At 45.7% G+C, this 15,456-nt stretch overlaps 1 protein-coding gene across 2 annotated transcripts in view; it reads right to left on the bottom strand.

Moving 5' to 3' along the window:
* Window positions 1-492: 492 nt before the first annotated feature.
* Window positions 493-15,456, bottom strand: part of LTF (lactotransferrin) — a 28,568-nt gene continuing 13,604 nt past the window's right edge. Inside the window, exons 10-17 of one of the 2 annotated variants that reach the window (XM_027097006.1) lie at window positions 14,890-14,980; window positions 12,704-12,751; window positions 11,615-11,770; window positions 9,747-9,888; window positions 5,806-5,873; window positions 3,630-3,814; window positions 2,325-2,514; window positions 493-700 (exon numbers count right to left, since the gene is read on the bottom strand). In XM_027097006.1, coding sequence (XP_026952807.1) covers window positions 660-700; window positions 2,325-2,514; window positions 3,630-3,814; window positions 5,806-5,873; window positions 9,747-9,888; window positions 11,615-11,770; window positions 12,704-12,751; window positions 14,890-14,980 — 921 coding nt within the window. In that variant the 3' untranslated portion in view covers window positions 493-659. The remainder of the gene's footprint in view (window positions 701-2,324; window positions 2,515-3,629; window positions 3,815-5,805; window positions 5,874-9,746; window positions 9,889-11,614; window positions 11,771-12,703; window positions 12,752-14,889; window positions 14,981-15,456) is intronic. The other variant, XM_027097007.1, reaches the window with a different exon arrangement.

Genomic DNA, 15,456 nt, shown 5'->3' on the forward strand with positions numbered 1-15,456 from the left:
CAAATATCTTCAATCCTCAGTTGGTTGAATTCAAGGATGTGTAACCCATGGACATGGAGGGCCCACTGTGTTCCACATTTTCCTATGTCTATATTTGTACATTTACTATACCTGATGCTATTTACTTAAAATAGCAAATACTCATAAATCTTCTTGATACCCGGCTTCTTCCACTAATCCCTTGATTCCTACTCTCTATTCCTTCCCGCGCCTTAGAAACACACACACACACATGCACATACACACTCAAACACACACACACACACACACACACACAACTATATGAGGGACCAACAGGTGCCCTTGAGGAAAAGAGTTGCTTGGCCTGACCTTAGACTCCAGACCATCAGGCACTAAGCCCGAAACTGCTGGAAAGAGTGGGAGTGGGAAGTGGGAATACAGGGAAGGAAAGGTTCCACTGGGCAGGTGTTTGGTCAGACACATGATTTCAGTATGAAATTCTAGAAAAGATGAATGGCACTTTATAGGAAATGAAAATCAACAGCATTTCTAATTTTATTTCTTGTTAAGATGGTAGCAGGGATCTGTGAAAACTGATGGGCTTGGCAAAATCCGCCCTCAGGAAGGGAGAGGAAGGGAGAAGAAGGATCAGGGCTGGAAGCAGGGAGGGGCCCCCGGGGAGGCGGGGCAGCTTCTCTTCAGGTTTGACGTCTCAGGAAGGCGCAGGCTTCCAGAAACGCTGTGGGACACAGCAAAGCAGGAGATTCAGAAACTGATTCCTTTTTTTTTTTTTGAATCAATACATCAATCAAAGAGGACACTAAAACAGACTTTCCTCTGCCCTCCCACCACTGTAGGTCAAGGCTTGCCATCCCCACATTTCCCCACTGTCCGTCCTGCGAAGAGCTACAGGACCCAAGGGAGCACACAAAAGCTCTGGTCCTTATCAAGCTGCGAGATTCGCTGTTCTGGCCTGAGTGACACAGCTGCCACCCACTTGTCTCCAGGTAAATCAGCGGTCACACTCTCAAGTTCACAAGGTATTGATGGTCCTCGAATTTGTTCTGGAATGTGAGCAACTGATCATCTTCATGCAAATCTGCTTGCAGTGATATCCACCTACTCATTCACTCATTCATCCATGAATCCCTCCTGAGCACAGGCTTTGTGTGAGCCTCTGTGTTAAGTGCTGAGGATTCAACACAGACAGATAAGCCCTGCCCTCAAGGGGTGTACCATCTGTGCAATCCTGAGCAGGCTGCTCACGAGAGTAGACCTGCAGCGCAATTTCTAAGCGTAGCCCTAGATCCACCTGCATCACAATTCCCTGAGATGTCCGTGGAAATAGCAGGGTTTCCTTGGCACTCTTGACATTTGGGGCTGGGGAATTCTTTGTTGTGAAGGCTGTTCTGTGTGTGCTCTGTTTAGTAGCATCCCTGCTTCTACCCACAGATGCCAGCAGCACCCCCTATATCATGAGAATTAAAAATACCTCCTGGCATTGCCAAATGCCTCAGGGGCAAAATGATCCCCGGTTGAGAACCACTGATATAGAGATTCTCAGCCCTTCCCCAACCCCTGGACCACCACACAACACCCACCGATGCCTCCAACTCCCCTGGTGAGGGACTGGGAATAGGAACCCAGACGACATCAGTGCACAGAGGAGGCAAAACTTGCTGAAACTCGAGAATCATTGCCTGGAGGCTCACAACACTCTGCTATGTCTTCTAAATGCTTTTAAAGGGTTAAATTATTGTCAATACATTTTCCTGGCTAAAATGTTTTTTGAGAATTTGTATTCTCTATGGTTAGTACTTACGGTAACTGCCTAGAAAGCAGAATTTGTCATTTGTCAATATATATGTAAATATACGTATACCTTTGTGTGTATGTATATACATACATACATATATTTACAATCGCTATCAGCATTATAAAAAGTTAGCATATTACTAAGGGTTTATTTTATTCTCTAGCTCTTTCACCTCATCAATGAGAGTGTAATTTCCCAAAGTATAGAGACATTGTATTGCCTTAACGTTTTTTTTGTTTGTTTGTTTTTTTGTGGTACGTGGGCCTCTCGCCGTTGAGGCCTCTACCGTTGCGGAGCACAGGCTCTGGACGCGCAGGCCCATGGCCACGGCTCATGGGCCCAGCAGCTCCGCGGCACGTGGGATCCTCCCGGACCGGGGCACGAACCCGTATCCCCTGCATTGGCAGGTGGACTCTCAACCACTGCGCCACCAGGGAAGCCCTGCCTTAACGTTTTTATACCCGCTTCATCCCTAGAATGTTTGGCCCTCCAACCTTGACCTTCACCCGCGGTGGTTTCCCAGTGATGCTACCTATGTTCCACTTACGGGAGGTTGAGCATTTTTTCAGGTTAGCAATGGCTGTGACATACTCTGGTCCCAAATATTTTTCATATGTTGTTTTGCCTCCAAGTTTGGCCAGACACTCGGTGTTGTCATTGAACAGAAGGTTTTTGGTCTCAGACTGGAATAAGCAAAACCTGTCCGGGCAGTGTTTTCCATTTTTCCCAAACTGAGCCTGTGTCAAAAGGGCAGACAGTAAGAGAGCAGCGGAGGAAAACAGGAGAGGTTATGGATTCGGGGAGGCCAAGGGCATTTCTTCTGCACAGGATCAGCCACAGGAAAACCATGGGGCAAAAGGAGCTAAGTTCTGGAATCACTCCACTGTCCTGGCTAAGTCTTCCCCTGCCCCATGGCCCCCTGCTCCACACCCCAGCCCAGTGCCCAGGCCCCTCACCACTTCTGATCTCACCTCCCGCCATCTTGCCTTTCTTTTTAATCTGTGGCCTCTCCCCTTAGAACTTCTTCTGTGTGACTGGGTGACAGCTGAGGATTTTGAGATCCACCCTCAAAGTAATCACCTCTAGCATTCTAATAGGCCAGCTCTCCCAGAGAGGCAGACTGCATTGGAAATCCTCTCGGCCACAGACCCAGTCATTGCCTTGGGCAGGTCACTTAGCCTCCCTTGGGCCTGGTTCCTCCTCCATGCCAAGGCCTCCCACGGAGGTGAGCTGCAAGAACCAACCACCTGCATGGCAGCAGACCTCTTACCAGCATCCGTGAGTGTGCACAGTGGGGGCTCCATAAATGCTAGTTATTGTGCCAATTTTTACATTCTAGGGCCAATTTCTTTAACGCACATCTAGAAACATGCCATTTTAATACAGAGCTAGATGTCCTAATAGAGAATCCCAGACTTCAAGGAAATTATAGGATTTCCTTCAAACCACTTCACGTAGATAGACTTAAATCTATACAAGTTCTGGGTTTGTTGTTTTTAGAGATTACAAATGCAGGGGCCCTGTCTAGAACATCCCCAGTCGGCCCGGGCTCTGGAAACATCAGCAGAGTAAATCACTCTCTACCTGGCTATGGGAGGAAGGCTCAGTCGCCTCCCTCATTTGCCTGAAGAACAACAGGAGACTCAAGGAGAGAAAGCATCTCCCAGCCAGACCGTGAGCGCACATCCAGGGCCATGAGACTCAGGGCAGCCCCCCAGCGTGGAGCAAATACTCTCATCACCAGCTTCAAGCAGAGGGATGGGACAGAAAGGCTGGGGATGGGTGGATTCCCTGAGCTCTGTGATTGCCCCACCTAACAGGAGCCCCTGCAGGAGGCCCTGGTGACCCATACCTGTTGGCGGAGCAGCACCTCTTCCACATGTGCTGCCTTATCGCTCCGAGATACCACGGCATGATTTGGGGCCACAGCCAGGTAGCAGCTCTCAGCCTCTGTCACAGGCTTCCTGGTGCCATCGAGACACAGCAACTCAAAGTCCTCCCGATTCAATTTCCTAGCCGTGGCCGCAGTGTTCTCTCCTGGAGATATAAAGAAGGCAGCATCAGCCACGGCTGCCACTCTGAGGCAAAGCATCCTTTCCGGGTGGCTGTGACCATCCACCGGCCTCTTGAAACGCACACACTGGGGTCGCAGTGATGTGAAGGAGAGCAAATAAAGCTCCACAAGATACACAAACTTCAAACATATCAAGCATCAGTGCTATATCCTCACGATGGAGTATAACTCAGCAATAAAAAGGAGTCAAGTTCTGACACACGCTACGACGTGGATGAACCTTGAAAACATTACGCTAAGTAAAAGACGCCAGTCACAAAAGATCACATATCGTAGGATTCCATTTATGTGAAATGTCCTGAATACGCAAATCTATGGAGACAGAAAGTGAATTGGTGGTTGCCAGCTCTGGGGGAGTGGGGAAGGGACTGGTAATAGGTGTGGGGTTTCTTCAAGGGGGTTTGTGAAAGTTCTAGAATTGGATTCTGTTGGCAGCTGCACAACTTTGAATGTGCTGGAGATCACTGAATCCCATTGAATCTACACTCTGAATGGGTGGATTTTGAAGTATGTAAATTGTATCTCCACAAAGCCGTTACATTTCTTTAAAAGAAAACCCTCCATGTATGCCAGATTCTCCAGTGAGCTCCAGAAAAAGAAGTGTTGGTTTGTGTTCAAGAAGAAATTGTTGGGACTTCCCTGGTAGTCCAGTGGGTAAGACTACCAGCTCCCAAGGCAGGGAGGGGGTCCGGGTTCGATCCCTGGTCGGGGAGCTAGATCCTGCATGCTGCAACGAAGATCCCGTGTGCCGCGACTAAGAACTGGCTCAGCCAAATAAATAAATAAGTAGTTTTTAAATAAAAAGAAGAAGAAATTGTTTCCTTTCGTATTCCAATGCTCTTAGTGTAACCAGAGGAAGGACAGGAACATCTATGGGTTTATCAAATATGCTTTCAGTCAATTCCGATAAAATACAGTTGTGAAATCCCAGAGAAGCTTAAAACTAAATTTGACACCCATCTGATCCCTGAAGATCACTTAGATTCACGGTTCCTGAATTCGAAATGTAACTGTACACATTTATGCCTGTGTGTGTGCAAATGTAGCTTTCGTGGTCAGGTGGCTGCTTCTCTCCTTTCGCCCTGTCCCCTCAAGAAAAGACTTCCTGCATTCTCTTAGCTTTGTCCATTCAATACTGAGATCACCCCAGATTTACATGTCTGGCCTCGATTGCTCTCCCCAGGGACTTGGAGGAGTGGCTCTGGCTGTGGCTGTCACTGAAGGGAAGAGGCAGAAAGGGGAAGCAGCCCCTTTGAGGGGGGAAGTGGCAAGTGCTCTGCGGCGGGGTGGAGGGCTAAGTGCAGCGGGTAGGGAGAGAGGTGCAGTTTGGAAAGCAGCACACTGCTGGGAGTCTTAAACTTGGTAATTAGTATTTTCACCAGAGGTCAGAAGAGAGAGTGACTTATTCCTCTATTGGCTGAGGGATTTTACCTTCTATCATCTGCATCTGCCTATGATTTTGTCCTCATTAACTCCCCAAGGAGTTTCCACACTGAGGGCTCACATGGGCTGAATGAAGGCTCCTACTTCCTTGTTTAAAAGGGGAAATTTAACCTGCATATGTCCAAATTTTTTTTCATGTATCATCCACGTTCAGTTTCCGATAGGCTGAGACAGGAAGATGGTGTGCTTCTGTGGCTGACTAGACAAAGCCAGGGAGATAGTTGCCCCTGAGTATGGCTGGTGTGTGTGTGTGTGTGTGTGTGTGTGTGAGAGAGAGAGAGAGAGAGAGAGAAAGAGAGAGAGAGAGAGAGAGAGAGGAAATTTGGTTTCAAAATCAATGTGACAGCTATAGATGTTACTATGTTGCATACTGTGGTAAAGTATTTTAGAATTAATTTGATCCAAGTCTGGAAAAGGTTATAATATTTCCCAATTGCAAATTTGAACAGTAATCTGTGTCGTGATGGCAAAGATTCTTCTTTGAAGGGGAAAGGGAAACATCTTTACCTACCGTTAGTATTCTCCAAGACAGTGGCATCTTTCACAAATGCGACATCCCCAGCGTCCTCAGCCAGGCACCTAAAATGTTTCAGAGAATAAAAACATTGCCAGGGCTTCCCTGGTGGCGCAGTGATTCAGAATCTGCCTGCCAATGCAGGGGACACGGGTTCGAGCCCTGGTCTGGGAAGATCCCACGTGCCGCGGAGCAACTAAGCCCGTGTGCCACAACTACTGAGCCTGCACGCCTAAAGCCCGTGCTCTGCAGCAAGAGAAGCCACCGCAATGAGAAGCCCGCACACTGCAACAAAGACCCAGCACAGCCAAAAAAAAACATTGCCAGAGAAGAAAAACTATTAGAGTTTTCATAAGTATTCATAATACACATTCCAAAAACTGAAACATGGAACTAAACATAGAAAACATAGAGACAAATATTTCCAGGAACTTAGAGTTTAAAATGGTAGGTTGAAGATATATGGGTACCTTCCCTCCTTCTAAAATTCCAATAAAATGACATGAATGAGATTTTTTTTAAGCCATAAATCTATGAGCCAGAGGAAGGCAAGAGGGAAAGAGAGAAGATAATAATGACAACGTTTGGAGGTAGAGAACAAATGGGTGAGCAGTAATTGACCCAAAAGAGCAAAGAAAGCTGTGACATAAGTTGGAAGTGGGGGGCGCCCAGGAGAAAGCTGATGTGCATGGCAGAACTCCAGAAAGACTCAACAGTTAGAAGTACTAGGCACCACTGAAAGTAGCTGAGAACAGCAGCACTAGATACAGCCTATATACATGAAGGGTAAATATATATATGCCCAATCCGATGAATTAAAAGAAGACCCACTAAAGAAATATCATTGTGAAGTTTCAGAACACTGGAGGGAGATTTAAAAATAATCTTTAGAACTATTTTATTTTTTTAAATCAAAAACTTTTCACAAAAATAGTTTTCAAAGCATTTTACATTGGATGAAACACAAAACTCATTTTTTCCTAAAGAGTATTTTTCATTCATAGTTAAATCTCTGTAAATTTGGAGAGAAATATAAAACATATGTGTCTGATTTATTTACTCTTCACAAAATATTCTTTGTGTAGACCTGTTTGTCTAAGACACTTCATGAGCCTTCTACAGCTTCTCTCTCAGAATTAGGAAGCCAAAAATAAATTGTTGAAAACTGAAAAAACAAAATTCTTTTCAAGAAGAAAAAATGTCATATACAAAGAATCAGGGATCGAAAAATGGTACCATATTTCTCAACAGAAACTCTAGCTTTAGAAGACAATGGATTAATGCTTTTAAATTTCTGTATTTGCTCGATTTTCTGTCTATGTTACATTCTGCATAATTTTTTCACATATTTTCCACATTGCTACTTCTCTTTTTAGCTATGTTTAATCTGTTAAACTGGTCAATTATATAGCAAACTTCAATTGCTGTCATTTTTTTCCTTTCTAGAAGTTCTATTTATTCCTTTTTAAAACTACTAACCTGTTTATTCTGTTTTTTGCTTCTGGCAACTTTTCCCGTGTGTTTGTTTCACATTGCTATAATTACTTTTTACTGTGTCCTGCTCATTGTTACTGATAGAGTATTTCTGAGCAGTCTTTGAGGCTTAAACTGAAGATGCTGTCTTCCAGACAGATTCTTAAAGGGACTGCTAGTCTGGGACCACTTTTTAAAAAATTATGAGTTGAGAATTTCTGGACCATCCTAGGGGACACAAGTTGGAGCTGCAAATCCATGCAAGAGCTGGCCCATGGTTTCAATTTTTCAGGGATGGCATGTATTTTCCTCCCTGTTTTCCTCAGCATCCAGGCAACCTGAAGCCTCCTAGGAGTGGGGTGGAAGTTACTTCTGGTTCACTCCTACCTTAAAGGTGTATGTAACCTCTGAGTTCAAGTTTGTCAGAATAGCTACTGTCAGGACAAAGTGTCTCCACCTAGGTCTCTGAATTCCTATTCCCCTTAGATTTTAGTCTAATAATCCCTTGTTACTTTGTCAGTTATTCAATGCTCTTAAGAACACAGGTGTGTGTGTGTGTGTGTGTGTGTACTTAACCCAACATTTTCGCTTGTTTGTAGTGGGACAGTTGGTCAAAACAGTTAATGCTCCCATTTCCCAGATATGGAAATCCTGTCAAAATTCCTAGGGAAATTGTTTTCCAGCCTGTACTTAGTTATCCAGCCAAACTATAAATCACTTCAAGAGTAGACTAAAGATGTTTTTAGACATGTAAATACTCAAAAAACAGAACTCCTATTCACCCTTTCTCAAGAACATGTGTTCTGTTGCAACAAAACCAAGAAAACCAAAGATGTGGGATCCAGGAAACAGGTCATTTAAGAGGAAGTAAGACAATGAAAAATCCCAGAATGATGCCTAAGGGGAATCCCCAGACCACAGATATGTAGGGGGCCTCGAGAGGACCAATCCAGACTGGGGAGGAGGGTGGAGATCTTCAGGTGCAACATTCGCAGGTAAATGATGAATCTGGGACAGCATCCAGTCTGTTTGTGCATGAATTGCTAGATTTATGCTACTAGTAGAAGGTATGGGGATGAATGAGTGATTTTTTAAAAGAAGTACAGAAAATTAAGCAAATTTTAAAAAGACACCTATCGACTCCAGAGTAAACAAAAACTCTGTTCAATAAGGGAAATATAATTTTATTATGTCATATATTTAATATGAGACTAATATTTACATATTCATAATAAAGTAAGCACTAAATATGTCATACTCTTGTTGGATACTGAAAGGAGGTGAAGTTTGTGGTTACGGGTGGAAGAAACACAGGAGCAGTATGAGAGGCTAGATCTTCTTTCATAATGGAAAGTCAGCAGAAAATAGCTGACATTTAAAAATCAAGAACCAGCAATATATGAGGATGTTAGTTAGAAACACAGAGATAAATATGGCTCTGTTTCCACTTTTGATTTGAGCAAAAGACAAAGCATTTCCTTCTAGTATAAATAGGAATACTAAAGTGTAGGTGTTTCCAGTGAAATAATACCTTACCATAGGTTTGAAAAAGAAAACCACATGGTTTTTTATCAGACATGTTGTCTATTCAATATTTCTGAGTAGAATCACATCACAACTCTTCCATTTGCAAAACTTTAGCCCCTTAAAGATATTTTTGTACGTTCACGAAATTTTTTTTTATAAGTCACTCAGAGTGTAGCAAAAGCTACTTTTATATCATGCCATCACTGGAGAGAAGGCTACTGAATTTACATTAAAAAATTCAAAGACCAGTTTGGGCAGTCATTCTCAGATACATGACGCCACCTGGTGGTGAAATATATTCTTGGAGAATACAGAAAAACGGATGGGGGAGAACTCTGCCCTTCAAACCCCTAATTGGACCACTGAGAAGTAACATCTGGATTATAAAATGAAGACTGTGGAAAGATACTGTGATTTATTAAGTGTTTATAATTGGTGAATTCTAAAAACTTATTTTTTGGTTTATTTTTCACTAGTGGAGAATAACACTGCGCTATTTTGCCATTTCTAAGGCCAAAATCAAAGAGAAAAGTAAAACGTGAAACATAACAATGACCTAGGCTGGGGTAGAGGGTAGTGCCTGTGAGAAAGAGAATTCTTCCCCATAAACTGAATTGCAGAAAGGACTGATACCACAACCTCTCCCCATTTGATGCTGAGGATGAGGACATCGAGGCCCACTGAGGTTGGCCTTGGCTCCGGGCCACAAGGGGGAGACCAGCAGAGCTGAGGTCAGACAGCCCCGGGGCCAGTCCCCACTCTTGGGGTGGTGGGTGCGATGGGAGGAGCACTCCCCAGCCCGCCCATCAGCTGATCCCCAGGCTGCCCCTTGGCTCTGCTGTGATGGGCCACATTGGGCCCCTTAGAAATGCAGTGCCAAGATGCTGGAGGATGAGAAACAAGGCCCCGTCCTGGTGAAGCCTGCCCACAGCACTCACCTGAAAGCCCCGGCGTAGCCATAGTACCTCTCCTTACTGTTGGGCACACACTTGTTCATGTTCCAGTCATCGCCAACACACAGTGCACAGAGGCTGGATTTCGGGTCAGCCCCAGGGGCACAGCTTTGATCAAAGAATTCATCTGCAGAGAAGAAGCACAGGGAGTCAGCTCTTCCTACCTGAGTCAAGATAAGCGGTCTTTACCTAACAGGTGATGTGGCTTGGTTTCCATTCATCATATTGACCAAGGCAGATAGAACACAGTCATTATAACACACAGTAACATGTCACCACCAACCCGGGCCCCACCAAGGTTCAGAAAAACTTGAGACTGTAGGTACTTGAGACAGGAAACCTGACTGGGGCTGGGGAAGAGAGTGTGTAATTGTACAAAGGGTCCCATCATCACAGCCTCGAGCTGGGGACTCAACTTGATGAACCTGATGGCCATCTCAGCAGAAGCTGCAAAACGTCCACTCCAGGATCTGATTTCCCCTTCTCCTCAGTAATAGGAACCCTGCTTTTTACCTGGGCACCTGGTCCCTTAGAACAGAGACAAGCCTTACTCTGTGGCTAGTAAGCCACATGGCTAAGTATCGCCAGTGAAATATGAGCAGGAGTGTTGGGTGCCAGTGTCCTGACATCCTTAAGAGACAGTTGGCACATGTGTTTTGCCCCTTCTCCTTCCCTTCCTTCATTCTGCACATGGAATGCAGAAGTGGGGACTGGACCCCCAGATGTGACATGGGCCATGAGCGACCTTGAGCACGGAAGCCACATATGTTTCAGAATAGCCAGATGTTTGAAACCTGGGCCCTTGACACCATGTAGTCGTCCTGCCAGCTCTGGACAATCCACCGCTGGACTCCACTCACGTGGGAGAGAAATAAACTTCTATTCACTTCTACTGGGGGTTTTCTGTCCTTGCAGCTGAACCTAATACAAACCAACCCACCATGTGATTTAACCCACAGTAAGGAGTTAACATGGATTAATACGGATTAAAAAGAGAGGAAATAAAGGTGACAAGAAAGCCCTGCCCCGACAAGCAAGTAGCACCCATTATCCAACTCGTGCAGCCCCTGCCACTGGAAGAGCCATGCCACGTGCCAAGCTCGGCCTAGGGCTGGGAGTGTCCCACTGTGGTCCTGGCAGCTTGCCCACAACCTGGAGGCTGCCGTGGGGTCATAGAGGGCGACACCAGTGTGCACTGCTAGTGAGGAACAGAGCCACACGAGAGCCCGCCAAGCCAGGATCACAAACCCATTCAAAATGCAGCAGGGCCCCACTTGAGCAGACGCCTGCCCGGGAGGTGACCGTGACAAGAATGTGGCACACAGCTCCACGTCACCAGGCCCACAGCAGGTAGGGCATGGCTCACGTGTGGGGTGGGAGCACGGCGCGCAGCCAGGAGGCAAGGCTGAGCCAAAAGCCTGGAGGTCTTACTCAGTTTCCTCTACAGCGTGGAGTAAGATGTCAGTTCCGTTTAGTAACAGAAGTCATCTTTCATGAGGAAGGCAGATGGCTTTTCCCAAATTGAGAAGCCAGTGCCTGGGAGGAATTTAGATCCGGAGCTCCAGGAAGCAAAAAGTGACTTTTGTACTTCTCAGGACCTGCATCCATTCTTAGGGTGCAGAGAAACAGACCGATCCTCCAGTTTTGCGCCTTCGTGTGGGGTGGAGGGGGTGTGGGAAGTGCCGTGTGGAGAAGCTGCAGAAGGAAGCCGCAGGGGGATCTTGCTTACACCAGAAAAGGCCTGTAAGCCACGGTCAGCCTGCAAGTCCCCACACCTCCCCTCCCTGAGTTCTACAGAGGACCCCAGCCTGCCCCTCAGGATGGCCGACCCACGACTCCCTCGGGACTCCTACCAAATTTGCAGGAGCCTGTCTGGTTGGCGATCAGGCCCATGGGGATGTTCCAGCCTGCGGTCCTGTCCACGGCAGTGTGGCAGGACTTCTTGCCTCTCAGAGAATTCCATGTGAGCTCAGCATTTGCCTTCTTGACAACTGCCACAGCAAGATACCCTTGGACAAGAGAAGAGCAAGTCTTAGCCTCCCAGGGCCCGGTCCCTGGACTCTACTGCAGCTGTGTGCAACCCGAGCCAACGAAGGTCAAGAAGCATCACCAGGCAGATTCCCCCGGATGACTGGCCACTGTCCGATAGACCAACAAAGTTTAAGCTGCTGCTCTATGTTAAGATGAGATTGATCTGGGTTATGAAATGAAATAGTAAGCTGATCCTTGAAGTCCTTGACCAGCCATATACTGCCCCTGAGTTATAAACCGGCAGTTCATTCTATTGTAGACGTGGGCTATCAAAGCCACGAACACTGACGAAGAAGCATGACCCCAAGAGTGCGTAGATCGCCAACTGCAACATGCAATATACCAACTGCATCAGGCCAGAGCGTGATGGCTGCCGGAATAAGTGCTGTATGGATGCAGGGGGTGTGTCCCTAAGGACCTCACTGTGCTGAGAGAGGGTCAATGGGGTGCAGTCCTCCTCCTGAGAGCACGCACCGGGCAGACTCCGCTGCCGGCAAGTGCAGAGCTCTGCCGAAGTTGAGGAAGCACCAGCTCTGGCAGGCAGGTGGGCTGGTGCACAGGGCAAGGGATTTAGCACAAGGGACCTGGTTCCAGGCCAGGATCTGCCACAGTATTATCAACGGCTGTGAGTGACATCCGGGACACTGTTTCCGCGTCCATATGAGATGGGGGTGTGACACCCCACCTTCACCGTGGTCAGGACAAAATGAGGAACTCTTATATTTCTCTGCCATGTATGAAGGTCCGTAAAAACATAATTATAGTTACTCATCTGTGAATGATTTGCACCTGCAAAAGAACTTACAGCTTCTATGGCTGCATCTCTGTGAGGTTTTTTTAAGTTCCCACCACCTCCTCCTCCAGATACAAAAACTTACCCTTGACTCTGAAAGTGATCGATTCCAACTCACCTTCCGTTGGTCTGTGCACACAATCTAAGCTGTTGCTTTTGGAGGATTCTGAAAGAATAAAGACAAGCAAAAGGTCATTAAACACATGTTTTATTGTGATCATATATTTTTCAAAGGTACACACATATCAAAGAACATATACTGGCATGGTTTTGTGTATATGTGTTTTTAATATAAATAAATGGCATTGTATTATAGACTTCACTAAGTTTCCTCCTTTTTTTATTTTCAACCCAATACTGTGTTTTTAAGCTCTTTTTTTTTTGGCCGTGCCATGTGGCTTGCAGGATCTTAGTTCCCCGACCAGGGATCGAACCTGGGCCCTGACAGTAAAAACACCGAGTCCTAACCCCACTGGACCGCCAGGGAATGCCCTAATTGAAGTATAGATGATTTACAGTGTTGTGCCAGTCTCTGCTGTACAGCAAAGTGACTCAGTTATACACATACACATTTTTTTAAATATTCTTTTCCATTATCATTTGTCCCAGGAGACTGGATCTAGTTCCCTGTGCTATACAGTAGGGCCTTGTTGTTTATCCATCCTATATATAATAGTTTACATCTACCAACCCCAAACTCCCAGTCCCTCCCTCTCCCTCTCCCTCTCCCTCTCCCCCTTGGCAACCACATGTTTGATCTCTATGTCTGTGAGTCTGTTTTGTAGGTAGGTTTATTTGTGCCATATTTTAGATTCCACATATAAGTGATATCATATGGTATTTGTCCCAATACTGTGTTTTTAAGTTCAAACCGCCTTACTGTCTGTAACTTATTGAGCTGAGTTAGGGCTCCTAAGTTCACTGCTTCCAATATTGTCACTGACATCTTCATACACGTCTGGGGATGTACCCAGGGGTGGAACTGCTGAAACTAACGTCTGGACAGTTCAATCACCACGTAAACCAATCAACTATCTTTTTTGTTTAAGCCACTTGGCAATGGGATAGTGTCATTTGCAACCAAAGTACTCCTACCTAATCCTCGCCCGTTGGAGGTGAGGGGCACCTTGTCTCACCTGCCTGACCTCCTCTAGTTCCCTCTGGAGAGGCTAAGGATAAAGTAGCATTTCTTATGTCCCTTCAGCATGGGGAGATCCATGCTTTCAGACTCAGTAACTGGCTTCTTCTTAGGAAAAAGTCGCATCACTCCTGTTTCATGGGATGGATAATGTGAATCTGTAGGTGTTGTTTTATTGGAAAAGTATATTTAATTGGTTTATAACATTATTTAAGTTTCACGCATACAGCATTATATTTTGACTTCTATATACCTACCAAAAGTTTAGTTTCCATCCATCACCTATAGCTGACGCCCTTTACCCCTTTCCCTCTCCCCCCACTCCCCCTTTCCCTCTGGTATCCACTACTCTATTCCCTGAATCCATGTGTTTGTTTTTGTTTGATTTGGTTTGGTTTGTTCCCTTTTTTTTTTTTTTAATATTCCACATAGGAGTGAAATCAGAAGGTATTTGTCTTTGCAGAATCAAGTCCAAAGAGACTGTCCCAGCAGTTCCATGCAGCAGAAATGCATACACGTGCTCACCAAACGACACAGACACAGATGATCATACCAACGCTATCCACAGCAGCCAACTGGAAATTACCCAAATGCTCATCCACAGTAGAATAAATAACTGCAGTGGAGTCACAAAGTAGAACACTACAAAACGAGGTATAACGCTGAGCAAAAGACATTTTTAAAAGCACATGCTGTGCAACTCCTTTTACATAGAGTTCAAAAACGGGCAGAACTGATCTGTGCCATTTGAAGTCAGGAGTCATTACCCTTGCTGGAGTAAGGGGGCTGGTGACAGGAGGACACAAGGAGACTTGTGGAACCTGCTGTGTCCTGCTCTGGGCCCTAGCGCTTGGGGATGTACCACTTTGTGAAATGTCCTTGAGTTGTACACTTGTGTGCACTTTTCTGCATATATATTATACTTTACTAAAATCTTTTTAAAAATTAAAAAGAGGAAACCGATCTGGGCTTTGTCAGTTCTCACTACAATAGGCTGTGTGGGTAACATGGCCCCTTTCATCTATTCTTTCCCCTGATTCTCCTGTTTGAACGTATCTGTCCATTTTAATGTCTCCACTTGGACCCACAGAGTGGGGTTACTCCTCTCTATACCCCACCCCCAAAGCCCTGAGGGAATAAACCAGAGAGGACTCTTCTCCACTTACTTTGGTTCTCTGCCAGGACAGGCACCAAACCACACTTGCCCGCAGTGTAGATATATCCTCCATCTAAGCTCAGGGCATCAGCTTCTCCTTTCTGCCAAGACAAAGCATATCTCCAGCACCACAGTGAGGCTGTTTCCTGTCCCGCCTGCCTTTACAGCTCTAAGAGAATGGCTGTCAGGTGCCCCAGTAAAGCAGCAAGGGTTGAACTGAGGACCCCACGGAAACACCATGTGCACTATTAATTCTCTACCAGACCTACATGCCTTTCATGCTGTCGCTTCCATTGGAAAGACCGGGTACAGGTAGCCCGGTCCTCTGAACAAAATCCCTTTCTGCACTTGGAGTACTGTTGGGATGCCCTCCTGGACCAGCCTCCCTCACTGAGGAGACAGATGGGAAGAGCTGGTCTTGTCTAGTCTCTGCTCATTAGCACTACACTCAAAGTGCTACACAGAAGCTATTCAACAAGTGGGCAGAAACAATTAAATTCACTCACCATCAGAATGAACGAGCCCACGCTCCAGAATTGGAACACGGATTCATCAAGATTGTAAAACTCCCTCTTTG

This window comes from Aethalodelphis obliquidens, unplaced genomic scaffold, assembly GCF_003676395.1.
Source record: "Aethalodelphis obliquidens isolate GAN/ISIS:26980383/991018 unplaced genomic scaffold, ASM367639v1 scaffold111, whole genome shotgun sequence".
Lineage (NCBI taxonomy): Eukaryota > Metazoa > Chordata > Mammalia > Artiodactyla > Delphinidae > Aethalodelphis > Aethalodelphis obliquidens.